We start from the raw sequence: 22478 nt of genomic DNA on the forward strand, positions 1-22478 counted from the left end.
AAGGAAAAATGGGGAAGAAGGTGAAAGTGGCAAAGGGGAAAGGTGAATGGGAAGGGAAAAGGAAAAAGAGAAGGGGGAAGAAAGGAAATAGGAAGGGAAATGGGGAAAGAAAAGGAGGAAGAGAAAGGGAGAAAGGGGGGGAAAGGAAGGAGAAATGGGAAGGGGAAAAGGAAAGGGGAAAGGGGGGGAGGAGAAGGGGGAAAAGGATAAAGGGAAGAAAGGAGAAGAAGAAGGAGGAGGAAGAGAAAGAAATTAAGAAGGAGAATAAGGAGAAAGAGGAAGACGACAAGGCGGAGAAGAAGAAGGTGGAGAAGGAGGAGAAGGAGGAGGAGCAGGCCAAACAGGAGGGAGGAGCGGGAACAGCAGAGGCAGCGGGAGGAGGAGGAGCAGCAGGAGGAGCAGGAGCAGCGGGAGGAGGATCGGGGCGGAGCAGCAGCAGCAGGAGGAGGAGGAGGAGGAGCAGGAGGAGGATCAGGGCGGAGCAGCAGCAGCAGGAGGAGGAGCAGGAGGAGGGTCAGGAGCAGCAGGAGGCGGGCCGGGGGCGGAGCGGGGCGGCTCCACACAAACCGTACCGCTGTCGGAGCGAGCTGCGAGCGCCGGGCGCGGTGGCGCGTGCCTGTAATCCCAGCTGCTGGGGAGGCTGAGCCCGACGGATCGCTTGAGCCCAGGAGTTCTGGGCTGCCGTGCGCTGTGCCGAGCGGGCGTCCAAGCTAAGGCCGCCATCAATATGGTGACCCGCGGGGAGCTGCGGGACACCAGGTTGACTAAGGAGGGGTGAACCGGCCCAGGTCGGAGACGGAGCAGGTCAAAGCTCCCGTGGCGGTCAGTAGCGGGATCGCGCCTGTGAATAGCCACGCCAGCGTAGCCTGGGCAATACAGAGACACGCGGGCTCCCCTTTTGCCCCACTGCACGAATAACACACCCCAAAACCCCCCAAAAATCCCCTTTTTGCCCCAAACACAGACACGCAAACACCACCTCCTACTGCCCAAAGGCCGCAACAACGCCGCGCCGCTCAATCACTAAATTCTCAGCTGTAAGCAAATTTTGAAGCCAAATCAGCCCTGAAATAATAAATGTGCACAAACACTCATGAAAGGGTCCCGCTGATCGCTTTGCTGCCGGACACGGACACACCTGGGCTCCTTTGCCCTGCTCAGCACACAGGGACGCGGGGCGCTTTCCTGCCCCTCTCACCACGGACCCTTTTCCCACACACGGGACCCTCTCGCGCCCCTTTCTGTCCCCCTTTCGCCGCCCTCTCCCGGGACCCCTTAGTTATACAAGAACCCTTTTTTGCCACTCCCGGAGTCTTTTTTGTCATTCATGGACCCTTTTCTGTCACTCCCAGACCCTTTTCTGTCTCCGCCGGGCCCCGCTCGCCGCCCGCTCCCTCAGAGCCCCCTCGCTCACAGCGCCTCCTACCGGTCGCGCGCGGCACCGCCCCGCTTGGTTCGGCAGCTGCGCGGCCGCGGAGCGCCGGGGATTGGCACCGGGCGCGACCCGTAGCGCCTGTGGGCGCAGGCGCGGGGCGGCCACGGAGCGCCGGGAGCCGTGAGGGACCGAGAGCTGAGGGGGGCCGCGGGCCGGGATCCCTGTGGGTCTCGGCGGGCGGCGCCGGCGCCATGAAGTCCCGCTTCAGCACCGTCGACATCCGCGCGGTGCTCGCCGAGCTGCGGCAGAGGTACCGGCACTCCCCGCCTGTGCGGCTCCGGGAGCGGGGCCCGGCCCGGTGGGATCTGGTCCTGCCCCGCGTCCCGCTCCGGGCCCCTGGTTCTGGTTTTGGTTCTGTCCCCTCTCCTCCTTCTAGCCGTGGTCCTGGTCCCGGCCGTAGTCTCAGGGCTGTGGGGGCTCTGCTGCTCCATCGTGTTCCGCTGTCACAGCTCTGCCCCTCAGCACAGAACCTCCTCAGCCCCGCTCCCATCCCATTCCATTCCATCCCATCCCATCCCATCCCATCCCATCCCATCCCATCCCATCCCATCCCATCCCATCCCATCCCACCCCTGCCATGGGCAGGTTGCTCCAGTCCCTGTCCAGCCTGGCCTTGGGCACTGCCAGGGATCCAGGGGCAGCCACAGCCACTCTGGCAATTCCAGCCCAGCCAGGAATTCCCAATTCCCAATCTCCACCCATCCCTGCCCTCTGGCACTGGCAGCCATTCCCTGGCTCCTGTCCCTCCATCCCTTGTCCCCAGTCCCTCTCCAGCTCTCCTGGAGCCCCTTCAGGCCCTGCCAGGGGCTCTGAGCTCTCCCTGGAGCCTTCTCCTCTCCAGGGGAACACCCCCAGTTTCCCAGTTGGGAAACTCCTGACACATTCCTGGTGTCCATCCCTGCTCTGAAGGGAGTGACTGACACCCCCAGGCCAGTTCAGTGCCCATACTGGGATTACTGGTGCCCTGTGCAGGCCCAGGAGCTCCACTATCACCATTTCATTTTACATCCCTGCCACAAAGAGGAGCACGGGCAGGACCTGGCAGCTTTCTCCATTTTATCCATTAATATAAATTTCTCCATCTAATTTTCTTCCTCTCTTAATTGCTGTGTCTTAAGAGCAGTTTCTCCATCTCTCCATGGTTGTTGCTTCCAGCTCATTCCATTAATCTTCCTTTGCTGCCCTTTTGGTTACTCCTTGGTAATTTATAGAACATGGTAATTTATCATAACTTGCTCTTCTGTGTGCTTTAATTGCCACTGGGATTTTTCCCAGCCAGTTGTGTTTTGGGTTCTCTAAGGCATTCCTTGTTTTCCTTTTGGCAGCTTGTTGGGAATGAGAGTGAACAATGTTTATGATGTGGATAACAAGACCTATCTCATTCGCCTGCAAAAGTAAGAGCTTTAAATGTCTTTACTTACAAATTCTTTAGAAATGCTGTGAGAAAAACAGATTTTTTAATTGTCTGCAGTAATTTCTGACTTGTTTCCAGTGAAATTCTGCTGGTTTTTTGGTAAAATGCAGTAATTTTTACCCAGAAAGCTCTTAGGAAATGGGAAAACCCTGTGTAGGTGGGTGGGTGGTGGGGTGGCTGCTCCTGTGACACGTGGGATCCCAGAATGTCCTCATTTGGAGGGGGTGCAGCTGGAGGTTTTGGGGTGCAGCTGGAGGTTTTGGGGTGAAGCTGGGGATTTTGGGGTGCAGCTGTGGGTTTTGGGGTGCAGCTGGGGATTTTGGGGTGCAGCTGGGGGTTTTGGGGTGCAGCTGTGGGTTTTGGGGTGAAGCTGGGGGTTTTGGGGTGCAGCTGGGGGTTTTGGGGTGAAGCTGTGGGTTTTGGGGTGAAGCTGTGGGTTTTGGGGTGCAGCTGGGGGTTTTGGGATGCAGCTGGAGATTTTGGGGTGCAGCTGGGGGTTTTGGGGTGCAGCTGGGGGTTTTAGGGTGCAGCTGGGGGTTTTGGGGTGCAGCTGGGGATTTTAGGGTGCAGCTGTGGGTTTTGGGGTGCAGCTGGGGGTTTTGGGATGCAGCTGTGGGTTTTGGGATGCAGCTGGGGATTTTGGGATGCAGCTGTGGGTTTTGGGGTGCAGCTGTGGGTTTTGGGGTGCAGCTGGGGGTTTTGGGGTGCAGCTGCCCTGTTTGTCTCCCAGGCCAGAGTGCAAGGCCACGCTGCTGCTGGAGTCGGGGATCCGCATCCACCTGACGGAGTTTGAGTGGCCGAAGAACATGATGCCATCCAGCTTTGCCATGAAGGTGAGCCCTGCAGGGCTTGGGTTTTAGAAAGTGTCTGCACATCAGGAAGGAGTGCTCACCTTCTGTCCTCGGAGGCAGGAAATTAGGGAAGTGAATCCTGGTCCTGCAGGTGGCTGAGGACAAGGGAAGAGCAAACGTGGGCTCACATCACTGTGTTCAGTGCCTGAAAGAGTCAATATTTATAGATTTTTTATAAACTTTACTTATAGTTTTTTTATAAACTTTATTTAGAAATTCCTTCTGGAATGTTGCCCCAGTGAAGTCCTTGTCATTCCAGTTGGATTGTGTGAATTTTTAGGATGCAGCACCCTGTGCTCAGGAGTTCTCTGTTCAGTCTGCTGAGCTCTGGGGGTTCAGGCCTTGCTCCAGGCTCTTAGGCTGGGCTCCTGCAGGTGCATCCACGGGTGGATCCATGGGGATACAGCCTGGGATGACTCCCATGGATCTCTTTAACCTCTGGGTGCAGCCAGAAGTGACTCAGCAGCGATTTCCAGGGTGGCTTTCCACAGCAGAGATGAATGCAGGGATAATCCCAGTTCTCTTTACAAATAAACTCTTAGAATTTGAACCAGCTGCTCCTTTGAGCTAAACAAACAACATGGAAAAATTATCTTAATGTTAAGATTTGGGCTCAATTATATTTATAATTATAACAATGAAGTGTTTGATGAGCACCAGCATTTTTACTCTTGTGGTATTTGAGTTAAATGGGAAGCGGTTGGTGCCACAGGAGGGCTCTATAGCCAAGCCATTCCCAGGTGTTTTCAGATGTTTCCCAGACATTTTCCTCACTCCTCTGATGCCTGGAGAGGCTGCCTAGAGCAGAGGCTGGACAGAGTTAAAGGATGAAGGTCGATATTTATTGAAAGGCTTTCAAAGGGCACACCCTGGGCAGGCAGGATTCCTGCAGAGGCCACACCCAGGTGGGACAACAAGCACGAGTTTTTCAGACAGATGAAAGTTTGGTCCATTTGCATATCAGAGGTTAATTGTCCAGTTATACCTTCAGGTAATGAAGTCACTTACTCCAAGTTTGCCCCCTGTCCTGGTTTAGGGCAAATTTGGGAGAGAACCTCTCAATAGGTTTCTATAGAAAGCAGATTAAATTGCAGATTCAAAAAGCAGATTCAATTCAACCCAAGCAGTTCAGGAAAAACACTTCCTTGGAGAAAAGTGGAAAAAGCTGTTTATTTCACAGGCAAAGCATTCACCAGCACAAAAACAAAACAAAACAATATTAAACAACAAAATAATTCACTGATTGTTATTCATTCACTGCTGGTTACATTTTTCGGGCCCTGAGCCAGTGAGGCATCCTTGAGTTTCAGGCCTAGAGTGGAATCATTTTATCTGCATAGAACAGGAGGGAACAGCAGCTGAGAGAGTTTGTAGAGTTCCCCCCTGAGGCAGGGCTGAGTTGGAAACCACAAAAGCTCCAACCTGTGCCTCCCCGCAGTGCCGGAAGCACCTGAGGACGCGGCGCTTGGTGAGCGTGCAGCAGCTGGGCGTGGATCGCATCGTGGACCTGCAGTTCGGCAGCGAGCAGGCTGCCTACCACCTGATCCTGGAGCTCTATGACAGGGTGAGCCAGCCCCTCTTGGGGCTCAGCACTCTTCTGTTCTGCTTCTCAAGGTCATTTTCTGTGGTCTGTAACGTCCTTTCCCTGGCCTGCTCAGGTCTGCCCAGCAGGTCAGCCAGTGGCACACTCCCCGCCCTCAGGCAGTGTTGTCTTTTTATACTAAAAACTACTAAAAACTACTAAAAACTACTAAAAACTACTACCTTTTATTCTAAACCTACTACTTTTTGTTCTAAACCTACTACTTTTTATTCTAAACCTACTACTTTTTATTCTAAACCTACTACTTTTTATACTAAACCTACTACTTTTTGTTCTAAACCTACTACCTTTTATTCCAAACCTACTACTTTTTATACTAAAAACTACGTGTACTTTATCTACAATAATTTGCCAATACCTATCACCTATGTTAGACAGTCCATCTCTACCCTAAACCAATCCAAAAGTGCCACCATCACCCAAAAGATGGAAGAAGGAGAAAAAAGGACAAGGCACGCCCAAATTTCTCCATCTTGGGACCCTGAGCCCCCATTCTAATCTACTTTTCACCCTGTGACAAACTAACTATCATTCTGCTTAAACTCAGTGGCTTGTAAATGCTCATATGAGGTTGGTAATTTTTTCCAAGGGCTAAATCAAAGGCCCAGGGGTCTGGGTCTCGAGTCCTCCAGGGCAGCCAGAGGAATTTCCTGGGTTCCCACAGGCTGCCAGTGTCCCCTGGGGCAGGGACACCATGCTGGCCTTGCTCAGGGTCCCTGTGCTCGCAGGGCAACGTTGTCCTCACCGACCACGAGTACCTGATCCTCAACATCCTGAGGTTCCGCACCGACGGCGCCGACGACGTCCGGTTTGCCGTGAGGGAGCGGTACCCGGTGGAGAGCGCCAAAGCTGCCGTGCCCCTGCCCACCTTGGACAGGTAACTCCAATTTCACAACTCATAAATGATACATTTATTGTGGCCAGAGCCAAAGCTGCCGTGCCCCTGCCCACCTTGGACAGGTAATTCCAATTACTGTTGGAATCTGAAATGCAGGGAATTCTCAGAACTTTGAGCCTGTAAGGCAAAGTTTAGAATTAAACACAGGATTTCATCTGAGGCCTTGGAAAAGGCTCCCAAACTGAGGTGCTAGAAGTGAGAATGTGGATTTGTAGTTTAAAGCAGAGACACATTGAGCTAAGTAAAGGAAAGTTTAGAGTTTTAGAGTTTAAGATATAAAAATAAAAGTAGTTCCAGAGGTGAACAAGGAGTTTAGAATGCAGCACTGTGGGTGTGTGTGCCATAACATGAATGGCTAAGGAAGCTCACACTGTAGCAGGGGTCCATAAGATGAAATATTTAAGGATTGGGTGAAAACCATAAATATCCTTGTTGGTGGTGTTTTATTGGTCAATAAATCCTTAAAAAGTCTTGTAACTGGGGGTCTTGTGACCTTCTGAGCCATGCAGTGAAGATGTGAGCCCAACTCACCCTTCCTGTACAAGATAAGAAAATAAATCACAAAATCTAAAATCTCAGAGGTCCCATCTCTAAGTCATTCAAAAATCCCCATGAATTTCAGAGCTCGTAAATTGTGTATTTACTGGGACAAATCCAAATTTATCAGAGCTATGAAAATCTCTGGGAATTTTATTTCAGACCATTTTTAGTTTCATTTTTTTAAGGCTGGAAATCTTTTGTAGCTTCTAAGCAATGCAATGTTGTTTTAAAACACATTATTCTTTGGAATTGCAACTTTTTATTTTCTCCTGCAGGTTAACTGAAATCATATCAAATGCACCCAAAGGGGAGCAGCTGAAGAGGGTTCTCAACCCACTCCTTCGTAAGTGATTGGCCTTTGTCAGGAGATGGGGTGAGGTCACTCAGTGTGTGCTCTGCCATGCTGGAAAATTGGAATAACAGCCTTGGTTTGGAAAGCCAGGTGCCTGCTGAGGAAGGCAGGAGCCCCCCCTGAAATGGAGAATGTGAAACCCCCCCCAATTGCTATAAATTTTAAATTAAGGGGCTCTCAGGCAAAAATATGGGAGCAGGAATAGCAGTTCTTTAATAGGGAAGAAAATCAAAGGATGAAATGAACAATGCAGTGACCAAACCAACAGTGCCAGAGTCAGAGCCCAGCCTGACACCCTGTGGGTCAGGGTGCTGGCACAGCCCCATTGGAATTGTGGCTCAGCCCTCCTGCAGTGCCAGGGGTGGCTCTGCTGGAGCAGGGATCCTGGAGAAGGGTGGAGGCTTCCTCTGCAGATCCAGGGGAAGGAGAGGCAGCTGCTGCTCCTCTGGGCAATCCAGTGCAGAAGCCGTGCTGGTGTTCCAGAATCTCCAGATTCTATCCAGGCAGGAATGCTTGGCTCCTCCCTCTGGGCTCCCATCTGCCAATGGGATGCTGTAGTTCTTATCAGCCATGCAGGGACATTCCATGGCTGTTATCAGCAGGTGTCCCCTCCCAGGGAGGTGTGAATGTGGAAGAGATAAGGAAAAACTGCCCCCTTGACAAGAGACAGCTGCCACACAGATGGTGATAGGACACATCTTGCCTGGCAATCTGGGACAATAACTTATCACAGACCCTGGAGTGGTTTGACTGGGGTTTGGAACCTTAAATCCCATCTCATTCCACCCCTGCCTTGGGCAGGGACACCTTCCACCCTGCCAGGCTGCCTGGAAACAGGGATTTGGTGATTCCAAGGCATCTTCACAGAGCTGAGCCTGCCCTGGTGCAGTGATGAGCCCTGGCAGTGGCTCTGCCTTGGGGCATTTTGCACCATCCTGGTACCACACAGGAGCTGCCAAGTCAGTTTTTCCTGAGCCCAGAACCAAATTTGTCATGTTTGAGGTCATCAGAACAAAATTGGTTTTCCTCCTGACCTGCCAATGCTGCTCAAGCAGAGAATTTCCTGAGCAGCTCAAATCACACCTGAGCATGACTTTCCCCATCTCTTGATTTTCTTTTTCACCATCCTTTTCTCTCACTTTCTCTACCCTGCTCTCTTAAATAATTTCTAAATGATAATGATTATAATAATAATAATAATGAATAATAATGAATAATACTAATAATAGTAGTAGTAATAATGTAGAATTGCTAATTAGTGTCCCCCACTGATGCCAGTTGTGCTGTATCCATGCTGGAATTTGGTGTTTCTGATCCTGTCGTGTAGGAAGCCTTGGCCTCCCTTGGTGTAACTGATCCAGTCACCAGGCACAGCTCCTCCACTAAAATCCCCACCATTTTCCCCTTTTTGGCAATTTTGGCTGTTTCTACCCCTCCTCCTTACCCACCCATCCCTCCTGCCCCTTCCCTGATTTTTGGTGCTTCTCCCTCTTCTCACACTCTTATGTCCAGTTTGGTTTTGTTTTTTTTTTTTAATGCAAATTGTGAATATTTTCTACAGATGATCCTTCACTATTTCTTTTTTTTTTTTTTGAACAGCTTATGGGGCCACTCTCATTGAGCACTGCCTTATAGAAGCTGGATTTTCTGGAGCTGTCAAAATAGATCAACATCTGGAAAATAAAGGTGTAATATTTTAAAGGCTGGGCCACAAACATGGGGAGTTTTATGTCTCTGTAGTGTATTTTTTTCCCAAAGAGATGAGTGAACCTGTGGTTCTGACCATGTGGTTTTATTTTTAAATATTTTTAGCCTGGGGACCATCCTTGTTTGCATTAAAACTGTTGATTTGTGCATAAATTAGAGATAAAATGTCAGATTGTTCCTGTATCTAAATAATTTTATACTGACACCACCTCACCCATGAGGTGAGTTCTGGGTGCTTGACAAGAAGAATTAATATCCAAGTCTTTATTTGTAGCAAACATTGGGGATTTGGTAAAGCAGCAGCTTTACATTTATTGGGAAATTAAAGATTTGGGTAATAAAATCAGAAAATATTTTCCTGCAGTCGTATTTTCCTCATGTGTTTTATATTTCCCATAAATCCAGAGGGTTTTTTCCTTCCTACTGTGCAGTAAAAAAATAACTTCTCACAGCTTCTGGTTTATGCTTTACCTCTGCAGCTTTAATTTCATAAAGTGCTGATATTTGTGGGGTCTTTTTTTTCCTCCTGAAACTTGAATAATTATGTGCTAAAAGCATCTAAATAAATTTTTATATTAAAAATTTCCCAGATGTAAAGTTAGCCTCCTGTTGAAAATGAGCAGTAATTGCAGGGATGAAATATTTCTGCTGTTTTCTCTTCAGAAAACCTTGAAAAGGTTCTTTCAGCTCTAGAGAAAGCAGAAGAATACATGGCCCTCACTGACAACTTCAGTGGAAAGGTGGGTCTGGGTGGGTTTTCAGGGATTTGGAATTGCAGAGTGAAACTGGCAAGCAGGGATTCCTCAGGAATTCCCAATTCCTGCTCTTCCCAGCTCTGCATTTTATTCCTGGGTGTCAGATGCTGATGTGGAATAAAAATTGCTTCTTTCCACAAGCTGGGCAGCAATTGAATAATGCACAGGCAGATTGTGTGAATCCTGGGAGATTTGCACTTGGGTTTTAGTAGGTTCTGCAATAAATCCTGCACAGAAACTCTGCATTTATGGCATAGTCCTGAGGGTTGGAAGAAGTTCACTTCTTTTTCCAGAAGAAATTGGAGTCAAGACAAGCCAGTGGGTCAGGCACAATGTTCCCTGCTGGAATTATTTATTGATACCTAAACCTTTCCACAGACAAATGATATTTTTGTTTTCTTGCAGGGTTATGTTATCCAGAAAAGGGAGAAAAAGCCCAGTCTGGAACCAGACAAACCAGCAGAAGATATCTACACGTAAATATTTGAAGTATCTCTACTAGTCTGCATGACAGAAATTAGTTTTCAGGTGATAATATCAAATGTGTATTTTACAGATATGAGGAATTTCATCCTTTCTTGTTTTCTCAACATTCAAAATGTCCCTACTTGGAATTTGACTCATTCAATAAGGTACAGTGCTTTTGCTGATGCTGTACTTGAGTGCTTGAATTGACTGCTGCTGAAAAGAGTAATTAAAACATGGTGCAGGGTTGTTAATGGAAGCAGAGACCCTGGAGGGATGAATCATTTTATGGGTGAATGTTTGATGAGAAGAGGCCACCCCCAGCAGGGCCTTTGGGCTGCAGCTGGGCAGTGCTGGCTCCTGAGCTCGGGTCCTGCAGTGAGGGAGGTGGAGGCTCCTCTCAGAGAATCCCAAATGTTTTGTTCTGCAGAGCTGGAGTCTGAGTGGGCCTGGAGTAACAGTTGTGGCAGACATCACATTTACACCTCTGCTCCTGCTCTGCAAGCCTCAGGCCTCTTATTTGGTGTTTCCTTGGGCATTGTCCTCTGCTCCTCCACTCATTAACATCTGGGGTCATTAATTGCCTCTTATTCTTGACCTTGAGCTCCAGAATTCCCACTCCATGCTCCTGCCCTGCTTCCTGCCTGAATTTCTGTCATTTCCTTCAGTGATCACAGAACCCCAGAGTGGAAGGGACTCAGAGCCCACCCAGTGCCACCCCTGCCATGGCAGGGACACTTCCAGTGCCCCAGGCTGCTCCCAGCCCAGTGTCCACCCTGGGATCCAGGGGCAGCCACAGCTGCTCTGGCCATTCCAGCCCAGCCAGGAATTCCCAATTCCCAATCTCCCACCCATCCCTGCCCTCTGGCACTGGGAGCCATTCCCTGGCTCCTGTCCCTCCATCCCTTGTCCCCAGCCTCTCTGGTGATCTAAACAGCCCCAAACCTTCCTCACCTCGTGCTTTAAACAGCCCCAAACCTTCCTCACCTCGTGCTTTAAGCACAGCTGGAACACCAGGAGCAGTTCTCTGGCACTCTGGGTCTTTGTGCTTGTTCACTGACCCAGTGAAGCAGCAGGGATTCAGGGCAGACACATCTGCCTGTGCAGCCATTTAATCTGAACCAAAGCAGCTTTTCCATCATTCCTTACCAAAGCAGGTGAGCCATTGCTTGGGCACTTTTTCCTTCTGTGTTTGCACTGAGACTCAGCCCTGAGTGTCCTGCTGGACTCCTCCCATGGGATGGGAAATGGGGAAAGCTCCTGGAGGTGTTTCAGCCTCTTTTAGTGCTTTGCAGCCCCTTCTCTGCAGGGCCCCTCCTGTGCCTGCCCTGAGTCAGGCCAGCCTGGGGATTCTCCAACCTGACTCTCTCCTGCAGGCTACAGATGAGTTCTACTCCAAGCTGGAGGGGCAGAAGATTGATCTGAAGGCCTTGCAGCAGGTGAGTCCTGATCCAGGCTGGGCAGCTGGGATGGCTCCCACATCTCCAGAGGCTTCTCTTGCTTCTTCCACTGATTACCTGATGCCATTTGGTAATGGCATCAGATAATCACTGCAAGATTAAATAGAAACATAAATATATTTTAATAGAAATATATTTTAATAGAAATATATTTAATATAAATATATTTTAATAGAAATATTTTTACTTATATCTTTTATTTAAAAGGAGAAACAAGCATTGAAGAAACTTGAAAATGTCCGTAGGGACCACGAGCATAGACTGGAAGCTCTCCAGCAGGCTCAGGTAAGGCAGATTTTGGGTTTTAATTAAAAAGGTGCATGATCACAGCACCATGGGATGGTTTGCTTGGGAGGGGACTTCAATCCCACCCAGCTCCAGGGGTTGGCAGCACTGGGGTTGGACCTTCTCCCATGCCACCACTCCAGTCCATCCTTGCATTTCTTCCCCGCTGCTTCCATTTCTGTAACGCCTCCTGCTGAGCACTGAGCTGTGTTTGGCTGCACTGCTCCAAGCTGCTCCTTTCCCAAGGAAGCTGATAAGCTGAAGGGGGAGCTGATAGAGATGAACCTGGAGGTGGTGGACAGGGCCATCCAGGTGGTGCGCAGCGCCCTGGCCAACCAGATCGACTGGAGCGAGATCGGCGCCATCGTCAAGGAGGCCCAGGCCCACGGGGACCCCGTGGCCACGGCAATCAAAGAGTTAAAGCTGCAGACAAACCACATCACCATGCTGCTGAGGTGAGTGCACTGCAGCAGGAGCCCAGAGATTTAAAAATACCCCAAAACAGCTTTTCTGTACCCAGAAGTTGTGGTGTAAAAGCTGGGAGTGGCAGAGTTAATCAGTGAGTTTTTGGTTCCCTCGCTTTCAGAAGTAGCAGTTTATAGAATAAACCTTATATATAAACCTATATAGAATAAACCTATATAGCAGAGCAGTTTATTGTTTTCAGTCAGTTCCTTGGATTGGAAGAATTGGGCTCTTTATCTTCTGCTTTTGTTTCTTTTTCTCCCCATATTGGGCTGACTCCAGGACAAAAAAGGGTTGGCACACGAAGCTTCCTGTGTCTCCAACTGGGAATGGTTCAGAGGCTCCTTGGGCCTTTGTAAACTTCTGAGAGAATGAAATTAAGAGCACGTTGCACCAAAGATTAAAAATGAACCAGTTCTCTTACCTTAATCTTATGATCTCATGTGTTTTTAGGAACCCCTATGTGTTATCTGAAGAGGAGGAGGAGGAGGATGATGCTGATGTAGAGAAGGAAGAAACAGAAGAACCAAAGGGAAAAAAGAAAAAGAATAAAACCAAACAGTTGAAGAAACCTCAGAAAAACAAACCCTTATTGATTGATGTTGATCTCAATTTGTCTGCCTATGCCAATGCCAAAAAGTAAGATTTTTCAGTAAAAAAATGTTTGTTTTTTGAAGCAGAAATTTCTCTGTGTGTGCAGTTGTTGGTGATAATATTGCAGGAGGAAGGGTTTTGGGATATCTTGTAAAAAATAAGAGTTAAAAATTGAAATAGCAGCTTGTCCTGAGCTCTGGGATGGGAATTCCCTGCTGCAGAGCAGCTGCTCTGTGGCTCACACTGACTGAATTCTCCAGTTCTGCCCATGGAACAAAAGGCAGAGGCCTGGGATGAGTGGGATGGGGTTGAAGGAGTGGATCTGCTGGGCTTTCAGGACACACACTTGTTTTTCACAGGTACTATGACCACAAAAGACACGCGGCCAAGAAAACTCAGAAGACAGTGGAAGCTGCAGAAAAGGTATTTTTTTCTCTTGGATTTTAGAAGATATTTAAAAGGAAGATCCCTGCCACTCCTCAGTGGGAAATCCTGAGCTGATCTGAGCAGCCCTAGCAAAACATGACAGGGAAAAACAATTACCCAGAATTGTTTTATTCCTGACATTTGGAGCTCGTGGAGGAATGCAGATCCCTGATGGATCCTCCTTTTCCAGCAGCATTGGGAATATTCAGAGCAGGTGGAGGCACTGACAGACCAGGACTGAGAGGGGAAAATCAGTGGGAATCCTTCCCATCCAAGGGCTGATCATTGCAGGGAGCAGCTCTGCAGGGTGCAGTTCTGAGAGCAGGGCTGGGGGGAGCCTGCACTGTGATCAAGTCCAGGCCATTTCCTCCCAACTTTCCCAGTGTTCAGTGGGGAATTCTGTGATTCCTGCAGGTTGGTGATGGTGCTTTCTGTCCAAACAGGCTTTTAAATCAGCTGAGAAGAAGACAAAGCAAACGCTGAGGGAAGTTCAGACTGTCACCACCATCCAGAAGGCCAGAAAGGTCTATTGGCAAGTACAGCTCCATTGTCCTTCTCCCATGTGTCAGGATGGACCTTCCCTGGTTTAGGAGTGGAGCTCTTTGGGATTTCTGAGCTCTGCACTGTGCCTGGAGTCTCCTAAAGAGTCAGGGGATCCCAGAATGGTTCCCAGGGGCAGCAGCCCAGAGCAGCTGTGGCTGCCACATCCCTGGAAGTGTCCAAGGCCAGGCTGGATGGGCTTGGAGCAGCCTGGGACAGTGGAAGGTGTGGTCCAGGGGGACTGGATCATCTTTAAGGTCCCTTCCAAACCAGACCATTCTGGGCTTCTGTGCTTTAAAAAGCAACAAACAAATGAAACAAAACCTCAAAGCTTTTAATTATTAAAATAAAAACAAATAGGAGGACTGTGCTTCTCGTTCCATCTCCAAATCTCCCTGCCAGGGATGCTGTGGTTGTCCCATGCCTTGTTTTTATGTCCCAGGCCTGTGGATGGAAGTAAAAACATTTTCAGTCTCATAAATTGTAGGTGCTGAGGGGGATATTCTGAGATTGGTATCAAAAACCACCTGTGCAATGTCCTGTTAGTTCCAGGTGTTACTCACACTGTGGATTTGCATGAATTTGGCAGGTTTGAGAAGTTCCTGTGGTTCATCAGCTCTGAGAATTACCTGGTGATTGCTGGCAGGGATCAGCAGCAGAACGAGCTGATCGTGAAGCGCTACCTCAAACCAGGTGAGCCCATGGGGGGCTTCCTCCTCTGTCCCACTTCTGGCAGTGTCCAGCAGTGACAGGGCAAGGTCCCTCTGCTTTGTCCTTGAGCTGGGCCTTGGATCCAAGGGAATTTTGGTGGTGGGAGTTCCTCTGGTGCCATGGGGCGAGAGCAGCTTGGATGGGCTCCCCTCAGGAGCTGATTCCCCCTGGGACAGGGATGGGCTGAAAGGGTGTGTGCTGGTGTTCACAGGGGTCCCAGGATGAGGGAAGAGATGAGAATCTTGGCTCCATGTTTCAGAAGGCTGATTTATTATTATATATATAACATTAAAAGAAAATGATATATTAAAACTATACTAAAAGAATAGAAGAAAGGATTTCAGCAGAAGGCTTGAAAGGAATAGGGAAGGAATGATCATAAAATCTTGTGACTGACCAGAGAGTCCAAGCCAGCTGACTGTGATTGGCCATTAATTAAAAACAAGCACATGAGACCAATCCCAGATGCCCCTGGTGCATCCCACAGCAGCAGATAATCATTGTTTGCATTTCATTTCTGAGGCCTCTCAGCTTCTCAGGAGACAAGTCCTGGCAAAGGGATTTTTCAGAAAATTTCATGGCTACACTTCTGTGTCCCCACCCTGCCCCTTGCAGCCAGAGCAGGCATTTCCATCTAACCTTAGAGATTCCCTGGCTCCAGGGCTGTGTGGGTCTGAGGGGACTCTCTGTTTGCCAGGGGACATCTACGTGCACGCGGATCTGCACGGAGCCACCAGCTGCGTCATCAAGAACCCCTCAGGTACCTGTGGAGCCCTGGGGACAGGAGCTGGCAGTGCCCTCCCTTGGGATGGGGATCAGTCCTTGCTGGGAGGCTGCCAGGCTGGCTCAGGGCAGGATCTGAGGGCTCTGGGTGTTCCAGGTGAGCCCATCCCGCCGCGGACGCTGACGGAGGCGGGGACCATGGCCCTGTGCTACAGCGCTGCCTGGGACGCCCGCGTGGTCACCAGCGCCTGGTGGGTGTCCCACAGCCAGGTGAGCACTGCAGGCTGCACTGGCACAGGGCCCAGGGGGCTGGCACGGCACCCCAGACACGAGCCCATGGCTCTGGGTCAGACTTCTGTGTGAGGGTGTGGAGATCACACCAAAGGTGTGCTGGTCTTGTTGATGCCTCAGGTTTGAGCTTTTGTATTTTTCCCATTCTGTGCTGCCTTAGTGTGAGGGTCTGGGCTCCATGTCAGGGGATGCTGAGCTCTGTGCACAGAGCAGGGAGACAAAACAATTCCTGCTCCAGCTGGGCACCAAGGACAAATGATCCAAATCTCAGCCCAGGAGCACAAACCCCGTGGGCTGGAGAGAGAAAAACAAGCAGGGTGGGACTGCAGGGGCTAAAGCTGGAATGGGACCATGAACTGCAAGGTGCAAATGGAGCAGAACTGATCCCAGGGAGAGACCCCGTGCCCGGCCGTGCATTTTGGGGCCATTTTGGTTCATCTTGGGTGCAGGCCTGGCTGGGCTCTTGTGCTGCCCAAGGTGGATGCATGGAGGAGATGCTTTGAATCAATCCCTGCTTTATTCTGGAACTCCATCCAGCCTCTGCTCTAGGGCAGCCTGCACAAGGCATCATTGTCCCCTGAATGCTCCTGAGTAGATCCTGGATTTATTTCCTGGGTTGCTCACCCAGGACTCCTAAAACTCAGTGCTGGTAGGGTGTGATTGGATTGAAGCATCCCTTAGGAAAACTCCCTGCAAAGGAGAGGAAGAGCCCCTTGGATAGGGAGTCCTGCAGAGCTGTTCCCAGGAGATCAGCTCCTGTTGAGCCAGTGTTTCTCTTGGTGCTGTTGTCACCTGATGTTGGCATTCTGTCACAGAGATTTTTTACAGTTTCTTGTGGTTTTCTTTTAGGTTTCTAAAACTGCCCCCACGGGAGAATATCTCACTACTGGCAGCTTCATGATCCGAGGTGAGGCACAGGGGAGCAGTGGCAGTGGGATGTTTTCCCAAAGGTGCTGGGGTGTCCTGCAGTGGCAGCAGATCCCACCCTTCTCCCAGAAATCTGTTGGGAATGGCTCAGTCTGAGTATCAGGCAGCTGCAGCAGCCCCCTGGGCAGAAGTTCATTAACTCAGCTGCTTTTGAGCTCTCCTGTTCTCATCCCAGAGATAAAAACCCCCAGTGTAATTTTTTGGTAGCCTAAAGCCTCTAATAAAAATGAATTTTGGAAATACATCCTGCAGCATGGCTGCTAAACCTCCTCATGAGACTCTCCCTTTCTTTTTCAGGGAAAAAGAATTTCCTTCCACCTTCCTATCTGATGATGGGCTTCAGCTTCTTGTTTAAGGTACAGCTTTTCCCATGCAGCTCCTGCTGGCTTTTGTAATTTGCTTTGAGCTGCAGGAGGTTTATTTTCTGCATCTTGCTTATCAGTATATTCCCAATTACTTCTTTTCCCACTGGGAAAAATCCCATAAAGAGCTTCTTGCTGATAATGACTCAGGGCAGAGATGGAAATGGAAGCAGTGTCTGCATTCCAGGCAGACTCTGCACCTTCCTGCCTCTGCCAGGGCTGCCCTCCCAGCTCTCTTTGCAATCTGAACGTTTCTGTGGGCTTGGCACACTTGGGTCTGGTTTCATTTTCCTGCCTTTTGATGGCAGGAAGTGTTAAAAAGGGAAGGAGGAGCTGAGGGAGGTGCTGTGTGAGCACTGCCAGGCCTGACCCAGAGGCTCCTCATTTCCAGGTGGATGAGAGCTGTGTCTGGAGGCACCGCGAGGAGAGGAAGGTCAAGGTCCAGGATGAGGAGCTGGACACGGTGTCCAGCAGTGCCAGCGAGCTGGTGGCTGAGGAGCTGGAGCTCTTAGGTACAGGGGGACTCTGGGGGCTGCTGGGGGATCCCAGTCTGGGTCACTGATAGGACAAAGGGAATGGTCTCACACTGACACAGGGCAGGGATGGGTGGGATATTGGGGTGGAGTTCCTGGCTGGGAGGGTGGGCAGGCCTGGCACAGGTGCCCAGAGCAGCTGGGGCTGCCCCTGGATCCCTGGCAGTGCCCAAGGCCAGGCTGGACAGGGCTTGGAGCAGCCTGGAGTAGTGGAAGGTGTGGGTGGCACTGGATGGGCTTTGATGTCCCTTCCAACCCAAACCATCCTGGGATGATGGATCAGTTTGGTGTTCCTGTGTTTCCCTGCCCTGGGGGGCCCCAGATGGAGGAGACAGCAGCAGTGAGGAGGAAAAAGCTGAGGCAGCTCCAGAGGCTGAGGAAGCTCCAGAGGCTGAGGAAGCTGCAGAAGGTGAGGAAGCTGCAGAGGATGTGGAAGCTGCAGAAGGTGAGGAAGCTGCAGAGGATGTGGAAGCTGCAGAAGGTGAGGAAGCTGCAGAGGATGTGGAAGCCACAGCTGAGAGCACCCAGGGTGAGCAGGGAGGAGGGAACACTCCTGCTCCAGAGGCTGACTCCGAGGAGGACGATGGAGACTCTGAGGAGGAGCATCCAGAGCCCAAGGGGGAAGTGAAGGAGGAGGAGGTGAATTATCCAGACACCACAATCGACCTGTCACACCTTCAGCCCCAGAGGTGAGAGAAGCAGCAGCTGGGGCACCTGAGGGTCTCCTAAAACACTGCCAGGACAAGGCTGGGATGTGTTGCCATCCCTCCCTTCCTTCCATGCTCAGCAGTGGCAATGCTGAGCAGCTGAGCCCTGAGCTGCCTCTGCTCTGCTCAGGCTGTGGGATGAGCTCAGCTCCCTGCAGTGCCTGGGACTCCTTGCAGGGTGCAGGGGGCAGGGATTGGGTGAGGCTCATGGGAAGCTGCACACTGGGGCTCCCTCAGTGCCCAGGCTGTGTTTGGTGCTTGTGTGTGTGAGAGAGGAGCTGGCAGAGGGCTAAGATGGTTTTCTAAAGTGAATCCCAGGGTTCCTGCCTTTTCCAGTCAGCAAAGCTGGGATTGCCAAGCTCTGAAAGCTGAAAGTTAGAGCCAGGCTGCTGAAGTCTGGGCGGTCTGAAGCGGTTGGTGTGTCCATGGTGAGCTCCTTTTGCATCTCCCCACAGATCCCTGCAGAAAATCATCCCCAAAGAGGAGGAGCCCAGCTTGGTAAGGTCCCAGCTGCCATGGGTGGCCCAGAGCAGTGGGAGCTGTGGGCAGGATCTGCCCTGAACTGCCTTTGCCTCCTCAGGGTGACAGCAGGGCCCAGGGCCGGAGGCATCTCTCTGCCAAGGAGAGGAGGTGAGAGCCAGTGGCTGTTCCAGGGAATCCCAGCATGGTTTGGGTTGGAAGGGACCTTAAATCCCATCCCATTCCACCCCTGCCATGAACAGGGACGCTTCCACCATCCCAGGCTGCTCCAAGCCCTGTCCAGCCCAGCCCTGGGGCAGCCACAGCTGCTCTGGGTAGATGCTTCTTCCTCATTCCCTCCCCATGTCCTGGGCACATCTGTACCCAGTCCCTGCCCATTGTCCATCCTGCATTTCCAGGGCAGGTGCTGCTCCTGGCCTTTGGGAATGCTGCCTGGGAACAGTTGTACTGCTGGGCTGGGGAGGTTTTTCTGAGCAGGGGCTGTGTCCAGTGTTGCTCTGGGTCCTGGGAATGCTGTCAGGAGAGCAGCAGCCTCTCTCATCACCACAAATGGGGGTGCTGGGATTGTTCTCCTTAGGGAAATGAAGAAAAAGAAGCAGCAGAACAACTCTGAGAACTCGGAGCTGTCTGAGGAGAAGCAGAAGGAGGCAGAGCCAGAGACCCAACCTGTGGCTGCTCCCAACTGCCCCAAGGCAGCTCCAGCCCCTCAGCCCATCAAGAGGGGCCAGAAGGTGGGCAGGGACAGGGGCCATGGATATGGGGACAGCAATGCCAGATGTCCCAGACACCCATGGCTGCCTTGTGGTGCTTTGGGCAGTCTCAGATGGTGGTGCTGGGGGTTAGCACAGTTAGAACCAGTGCCTTGCTTACTGGTGACCTGCTCTGAAAGGTTGGGATACTGGGAAGGGAGGAGCATCTGTGGTTGCAAACACTCTGCTAAGAGTTGTCATTTCTGAAGCTGTTGGTGTTTCCTCCTGCAGAGTAAAATGAAGAAGATGAAGGAGAAGTACAGGGACCAGGACGAGGAGGACAGGGAGCTCATCATGAAGCTGCTGGGGGTGAGGGGGGAGCTGTGCCCTGCCCGGGGTGTGGGGGCTCTGCTCACCAGCCCTGACCACCTGTGCCACCACAGTCTGCAGGCTCCAACAGGGAGGACAAAGGGAAAAAAGGGAAGAAGGGGAAGACAAAAGAAGAGGCGGCAAAGAAGCAACAGCAGAAACCCAAAGCCCAGCGTCGTGCAGCAGGAGGGGGCAAGGAGACCCTGCCAGCAGGAATTGTGCTGCACGAGGCACAGGAGCCAGCCCTGGAGGAGCTGCAGGAGGACAAGGTGAGCAGTGGGATGGGAGGGTGAGCAGCAGGAGGGGAAGGTGAGCAGCTCTCCCATGTGTCTGTCCTGGCTCTGTGTAGCTCTCCCGCCCGGGAGGCTGAGCAGCTGCCCTTGGATCCTGGGCACAGTGGAGAGAGAGCTCTGTGTCTGCTGCCAGGGCTCGGGGCTCCCACTGAATTCCCAGAGCAGCCCAGAGCCCTGCAGCCATCCCTGTGCTCGTCCTGTTGCCAGCACAGGCACAACTGGGGCTCGGAGCAGTCCCGAGGCTCGGGTTCACCCAGCACCTCCCCCTCACCGGGCGTGCCCCGCTCCCAGCCCTGCTGCTGGGATTCGCTATCTCTGAGCCCCATCTCCTCCTCCCAGCTCGGCGTGTGCCAGGCAAATGAGAGGTTGGGAAGAAACCTCCACCCTCCCACCCACGGCAGCGCTGCTCTCACCTGGGTTGTGAAACCAGCTCGGTTCTCTGTGCACGGACAATGGGGCTTTCTCAGGCTGCTCCTTAGGGAGTTTCTCGGGGCCAGGGGAGGCAGGAGCAGCTCTGGTTTCTGCAGGCCTGATGTGTCCTCTGTTTGTGTGTGCAGGAGGAGCAGGACCAGGAGCAGCCAGGACTGGAGGTAAAGCTCAGTTCTGTAAGGGCTGAGGTGGGGCTGTGCTCCTCCTGGGACTGGGACATGGGGGACCCCTCCAGGACTGTTTGAACCCACCTTAATTGAATTTTAAAAATTAATCTCATTAAAATTAACCTCCATGCCTGCTCTGCTCATCTCCACATCCTCCATAAACCCAGAGCTGGCTCCAAGGATGTTTGCCCTTGGTTTTTGCCTTGGTGGCTCTGGGCTGGAGGATGACACAGTGAGCAGTGCAGGTTCTTCTTTAGTTTGAAGTTTATTTACATATCAAATTGCTTCAAACTTTTCTGTAATTACTTTTGTGTAATTACAGGCTGTGGATGTTGCCCAGGGCTGGGAATAAGTGAATTCCTTTAAATTCCTCCATGGAGGAGGATAAGGGTGTCTGCTGGGGGAGCTTTGGGTGACCCTTGGCCCAAAACCAAGATCCAGCCAAGGATGTGATTTTAGTGATGAAACAGGATCAGTCACAAACCCTGGCTTGGGCATCCCATGGCAGTTCCATGCTCATGGAACCCTGGAATGCTTTGGTTGGAAGGGCCCTTTGAGGCTGCCTGAGCACAGGCCCAGTGCAGCTCTGTGTGTCCCAGGAGAGCGAGGCCCTGCTGGACTCCCTGACAGGCCAGCCCCATCCCGAGGACATCCTGCTCTTTGCTGTCCCCATCTGTGCTCCCTACACAGCCATGACCAACTACAAGTGAGTGGCAGCCCCTTCCTGGGAGGGCAGGTGCTGGGCTTTTGTTTCACTGACAGAGCCCTTTCCTTTGGGCAGGTATAAAGTCAAGCTCACTCCGGGCACCCAGAAGAAGGGCAAAGGTAGGGTGTGAGCCCCGAGCCCCCTGCTGTGCTCTGCCTGCTGCAGCCTGGGTGCTTTCCAGGCCCTTTCACTCTTCCCTGGCTTTTTCCAGCTGCCAAGATTGCCTTGCACAATTTCATGCAGTCCAAGGAGGCCAGTGCCCGAGAGAAGGATCTGTTCCGCAGCGTCAAGGTGAGCCTGGCCCGCAGGGTCCCAGGTGCCATTGTGGGAGGAAATGCTGCCAGACTGAGGCTGCTGCTGGGTTTGTTAGCAGTGGAGTTTGTCTGTGCTCCTGGGGAAGGCCAGAGAGTCCTGCAGTGGTTTGGGGTGGAAAGGATCTTAAAAATCCATGGGCAGGGACATTTCCCACTATCCCAGGCTGCTCCAAGCCCCATCCAGGCTGGCCTTGGACACTGCCCAGCTCTGCTGCCCAGGCTGGGAGGGACCATGAGAACCTGAGCCTCAGTGGGAGCCCTGGGCCTTGTTTGTGCATTGTCACTGTCTGACAAGAGCAGCGTCTCCCAAGGAACCCTCGGGGTTTGGGAGTGGGAATGCCTGGAGCAGGGGCAGGAGCTGGCACGGGGAGTTGAGGCTGGAGCTGTCCTGGTGCTCACCAGGGCCAAGGACAGGATGATCCCAGTGCTCCAGAAAGGCTTTGCTGCTGTGGTCACCTTCTCCTCTGCCCTGTTCCCTAGGACACTGATCTGTCCAGAAATATTCCTGGGAAGGTGAAAGTGTCTGCACCTCACCTCCAGAACATGAAGAGGAAGTGATTCCATGTCGGGGGCTGGGACAGACGGACACAGACCCACAACCAGGACTGAATCCCTGCACCCAGAGATTCCTGGTGGTTTAGCTGGACTCTGATACAAATTGCAGATAAATGTGGAATTAAACTGCTGGCATTTGGTCAGGAATGTCCTCCCCTGCTGCTGCTTCTCTGTTCAAGCACTCGTTCCCCACTGCTGGGCCAAGGCTCTGGAGTTCCAGGGGGTTCAGTTCCAGAGCCTCCAGGAGGGCTGTGCCAGTGGAGAAAGCTTCCTTTGGGAAGGGGGAATTGTCTCCCCCCAGACATTCCCTGGCTGTGGAGAGAGGGAAGGTGCAGGCCCAGTTTCCCCCAGCCCAGCTGTGCCAGAACCCTGTGGAGGGGAGGAAGAGCAGGGCTGGGAGTCAGGAAAAACCCCAGGATCTCTCAGGAATTA

At 51.6% G+C, this 22478-nt stretch overlaps 1 protein-coding gene across 3 annotated transcripts; it reads left to right on the forward strand.

Moving 5' to 3' along the window:
* Positions 1-1503: 1503 nt before the first annotated feature.
* Positions 1504-22193, forward strand: NEMF (nuclear export mediator factor). Of its 3 annotated transcripts, none has more exons than XM_077180891.1 (34): positions 1504-1685; positions 2761-2829; positions 3580-3682; positions 5139-5264; positions 6032-6180; positions 7017-7084; positions 8693-8779; positions 9464-9540; positions 9961-10031; positions 10112-10187; positions 11397-11459; positions 11688-11765; positions 12012-12220; positions 12684-12869; positions 13184-13247; positions 13694-13782; positions 14380-14483; positions 15199-15261; positions 15382-15494; positions 16365-16422; positions 16740-16798; positions 17196-17316; positions 17660-17714; positions 17769-18026; positions 18500-18542; positions 18625-18674; positions 19102-19255; positions 19505-19582; positions 19657-19851; positions 20433-20465; positions 21071-21177; positions 21253-21296; positions 21389-21468; positions 21972-22193. In XM_077180891.1, exons 1-34 carry the CDS (start codon positions 1627-1629, stop codon positions 22047-22049), a joined length of 3267 nt encoding a protein of 1088 aa, XP_077037006.1. In that variant the 5' UTR covers positions 1504-1626; the 3' UTR covers positions 22050-22193. The 3 variants fall into 3 exon arrangements, with proteins under 3 accessions (XP_077037006.1, XP_077037005.1, XP_054490363.2); XM_077180890.1 differs by having other exon boundaries at positions 17660-17697; positions 17728-18026; XM_054634388.2 differs by having other exon boundaries at positions 17660-18026.
* Positions 22194-22478: the final 285 nt, after the last annotated feature.

This window comes from Agelaius phoeniceus, chromosome 6 (assembly GCF_051311805.1).
Source record: "Agelaius phoeniceus isolate bAgePho1 chromosome 6, bAgePho1.hap1, whole genome shotgun sequence".
In the NCBI taxonomy this organism is placed as follows: domain Eukaryota; kingdom Metazoa; phylum Chordata; class Aves; order Passeriformes; family Icteridae; genus Agelaius; species Agelaius phoeniceus.